The sequence below is a fragment of the Electrona antarctica genome (assembly GCF_951216825.1).
Source record: "Electrona antarctica genome assembly, chromosome: 3".
Lineage (NCBI taxonomy): Eukaryota > Metazoa > Chordata > Actinopteri > Myctophiformes > Myctophidae > Electrona > Electrona antarctica.
The window spans coordinates 62051664-62056179 of NC_136808.1; the positions used below are offsets into that span (position 1 = coordinate 62051664).

At 49.4% G+C, this 4516-nt stretch overlaps 1 protein-coding gene across 1 annotated transcript; it reads left to right on the plus strand.

Moving 5' to 3' along the window:
• Positions 1 to 1037: 1037 nt before the first annotated feature.
• On the plus strand, positions 1038 to 4067 carry LOC306920597 (nardilysin-like; the record flags this gene model as incomplete). Its single annotated transcript, XM_079497408.1, has 1 exon — positions 1038 to 4067. Exon 1 carries the CDS (start codon positions 1053 to 1055, stop codon positions 4065 to 4067), a length of 3015 nt encoding a protein of 1004 aa, XP_079353534.1. The 5' UTR covers positions 1038 to 1052.
• Positions 4068 to 4516: the final 449 nt, after the last annotated feature.

Here is a 4516-nt window from a genome sequence, read left to right on the forward strand (position 1 = left end):
GTAGGCCTATAATGTTTCATTTATTTATTATTATTTCAAAATCAATACTTTTACTATACTTTTACTGCAAATATTGTACTTTTTACTCCACTACAATTATTTGAAAACTTTGTAGTCACTTTGTCAAAGTCACTTTGTAGATTTTGATTATTATTACAAAACATACATTAGCTACTTCAGCCCTACTTGCTTGCTATTTGGAAATAGACAATGTACAAACTCACAACGTGAACATGTTGTCAGCTTGTAGATCTGCTATTTTCAAAAGATTTTTGTACTTTTTGAAAACTTGAAAATGGACATTGCGCATAATGAAAACCATTAGACAGTAGACAGATACTCTTAGACTGTGGACAATCTCCATGTATGGGCATAAACGGGTATTGCATAGCCGGGTGGGGCATGGTACTCTGACATGGGTACAACGGGTATTGCATAGCCGGGTGGGGCATGGTACTCTGACACGGGTACAACGGGTATTGCATAGCCGGGTGGGGCATGGGGGTGGGGCATGGGGGTGGGGCATGGAGCTCCAACTTCCATCGTTACCGACTCTGTGCTCTATACAGCCGGGCGCCGCTCTAATAGTAGGCCTATATAATGAAAGTCAACAGGTCTCTGATCGGGCTGAAACCTTGCCCAAATTTAGGTACCGGTATGTCATAGTTAATACCTCACTGATGTCACCAGTGAAGAAGAAAAATGAAAAAGTGCCTTGTCTCTGCTGACAATGCAGAGGAAAGGCCCCTTTTCCCTTTTTCCTTCACTGGTCCAGGAAACTGTGGCGTCTTGTTATGCTGCAAGGAAGTGTCTCAAATGATACGGAACCCATGTCCTCTGTGCAAGGAAGTGGCTCAGACAATACCAGACCCATGGCCTGGGAAGATGCCCATGTAGCAGGAGAAGCTGGAGGAAGAGGAGGTGCTGAAGGAGGAGAGGACAATGTTGGCGACAGCGACATTATTAAGTCACCCAGTGACCCCAAACAGTACAGGTACATTGAGCTGGAGAATGGACTGAGAGCGCTGCTCATATCCAACTACACTGGTCCAATGGCATCAGGGGATGATGAGGTTGGTCCAATGGCATCAGGGGATGATGAGGTTGGTCCAGTGGCACCAGGAGATGATGAGGATGGTCCAGTGGCATCAGGAGATGAGGACGATGACCTTGAGAAAAGGAAGAAGAAAGGGCCTTCTGAAAAACCCTCTGCGGCGGCGTTATGTGTCGGCGTGGGCAGCTTCAGTGACCCCGCCGACCTGCCTGGCCTCGCCCACTTCGTGGAACACATGGTGTTCATGGGTAGTGAGAAGTACCCGTCTGAGAATGGATTTGACGCTTTCCTGAAGAAATGCGGAGGAAGCGACAACGCCTCCACTGACTGTGAGAGGACCATCTTCCAGTTCGATGTCCAGAAGATGCACTTCAGAGAGGCTCTGGACAGATGGGCTCAGTTCTTCATCTGTCCCCTGATGAAAAGCGATGCCATTGATAGGGAAGTGGAAGCTGTGGACAGCGAGTACCAGCTGGCTAAACCATCAAACTCTCACAGGCAGGAGATGCTGTTTGGCAGCCTGGCCAAACCTGCACACCCCATGGGTAAGTTTTACTTGGGAAATGCCCAGACATTGAAGAAAGAGCCGAGGAAGAATAAAGTCAATGTGTATGAACGTCTGCATGCATTCTGGAAGAGACACTACTCTGCCCATTACATGACACTAGCCGTTCAGTCCCAACATAAACTAGACACTCTGGAGGAATGGGTGCGAGGCATCTTCAGCAAGGTTCCCAACAACAACGAGCCCAAGCCGGAATTCTCAGACCTATTGGATCCATTTGACACACCGGCCTTCAACAAGCTGTACAGAGTGGTTGCGGTGAAAAAGGTTCATGCTTTGAACATCGCCTGGGCCCTCCCTGCGCAGGAGGAGACGCACTACAGAGTGAAGCCTCTCGATTATATCGCATGGCTGATTGGTCACGAGGGCGCAGGCAGCATCCTCTCAACACTCAGGAGGAAGTGTTGGGCTCTCGGTCTGTCTGTAGGAGCCAGTGAGTCTGGTTTCAACAATAATACCACTTCCTCTATCTTCTCAATTTCCGTCACCCTCACTGACGAGGGCTTTAAAAACTTCTACCAGGTGGCTGACCTTGTGTTCCAGTATGTGAGGATGCTGAAGACACTGGGCCCACAGCAAAGAATATATGAGGAGATACAACAGATTTTAGCCAATGAATTCCACTATGAGGAGCAGACTGACCCTATAGAATATGTGGAGGATGTCTGTGAGTACATGCAGCTGTTCCCTAAAAAGGACTTCCTGACTGGAGATCAGCTGATGTTCGAGTTCAAACCAGAGGTGATCAGTGCGGCTCTCTCACTTCTCGCCCCAGAGAAAGCCAATCTGATGCTGCTGTCACCAGAACACCAGGCCCAATGTCCCCTCCGGGAGAAGTGGTTCGGCACACATTACAGTGTGGAGGAAATCCCACAGCAGTGGAGGGAGCAGTGGACGGCAGACATGGGGCTCAGCAGGGAGCTGCACCTCCCTGCAGAGAACCAGTTCATTGCCACTGACTTCACCCTGAAGCCCCCTGTCGGCCCGCACACAGAGTTCCCTGTCAGAATAGCCAACGGAGACAGGGGCTGCCTCTGGTACAAGAGGGACAACAAGTTCAAACTCCCTATGGCTTACATTGTATTTCATCTCATCTCGCCTGTAATTCAGCAATCTGCTAAGAAGGTGGTGTTGTTTGACCTGCTGGTAAACATCCTGACTCATAACCTGGCTGAGCCTGCCTACGTGGCCGATGTGGCCTGTCTGGAGTATGTACTGGAGGCCGGGGAGCACGGCCTGGTCATCAAGGTCAATGGATTCAACCACAAGCTGCCGTTGCTTCTACACCTGATAATCGATCATCTGGCGGAGTTCTCTACCTCCCCTGATGTATTTAGCATGTTCACTGAGCAGCTGATGAAAACGTACTTCAACGTCCTCATTAAACCCCAGCAGCTCGCCACGGACGTGCGTCTGGTGATCTTAGAGCACTCTCGCTGGTCCACGGTGGAGACCTACCAGGCTCTGGCAGCTGGAGTGACTGTAGAGGAACTGATGGACTTCAGCAAGGACTTCAAGGCTCAGCTGTACGCAGAGGGACTGGTGCAAGGCAACTTCAATAGTACAGAATCAGCGCAGTTCCTGCAATATGTCAGAGACAAATTGCAGTTCTCCAAGCTGACAGTAGAGGTGCCACTGGTGTACAGAGTTGTGGAGCTGCCTCCCAAGCATCACCTGTGCAAGGTCAAATCACTCAACAAGGGCGATGCCAATTCCGAGGTCACAGTTTACTACCAGTCCGGACCTAAGAACCTGAGGGAACACGCTCTAATGGAGCTACTTGTGATGCACATGGAAGAACCTTGCTTTAACTTCCTGAGAACCAAAGAGACTCTGGGGTACCTCGTCTACCCCTTGTGCAGAATCACTTCAGGAGTTCTGGGTTTCTCCGTCACGGTGGGGACCCAGGCCACGAAGTTCAATACAGAGGCGGTGGAGTTGAAGATTGAAGAGTTTTTGGTTTTGTTTGGGGAGATGCTGAGTGCACTTACCGAGGAGGCCTTCGATACGCAGGTCACTGCCTTGGTGAAGGAGAAGTTGAGCGAGGACACCCACCTGGGGGAGGAGGTGAACAGGAATTGGTACGAGGTGGTCACCCAGCAGTATGTCTTTGATAGGTTCAACAAAGAGGCTGACGCTCTGAAGCAGATGACCCGGGCTGAGCTGGTCTCCTGGTTCCAGGATCACAGAGGGCCGACCAGCCGCAAACTCAGTGTGCACGTGGTGGGATTCGGACCAAAGGAGAACGACAGGAACGTCGGCAAAAAGAAGAAATGTTTCAAAGGAGACGAGGAGGAAGAGATCTGCGGCTCCACGTACGGCGAGGTGTCCAAGCTCACCTTTCTCCTTGCTTCAGCCAAGATGCCCGATGCCACCACAGCCGTCATGGATGTTCCTGCTTTCACTCAGAACCTGCCCCTCTTCCCCTACAACAAAATCCTCAAATAAACTACCGGTAAGCAACTTCTGGGTCCGTCCGTCCGTCCCCCCTCCAACGTCTGGCTTTCAGACATGACATCACGTGGCAGCCAAGTCTATGGACTTGTTATGTTTGCATTAATGCCCCTGAGACGTACAAAGGCAAACAAAGGCGCCTCTCATTTTTACATGAGTGTGATTTGCACACATGCAAACACACTTGTGGATTGTTTCAGACATGCATGTTAATCACAAGGAATAGCAGCAATAGCTTGTAGACTTTATATATCTGCCATCTTTAGCAGACATAGCTTGTAGACTTTATATATCTGCCATCTTTAGCAGACATAGCTTGTAGACTTTATATATCTGCCATCTTTAGCAGACATGGCTTGTAGACTTTATATATCTCCCATCCTTAGCAGACATAGCTTGTAGACTTTATATATCTGCCATCTTTAGCAGACATGGCTTGTAGA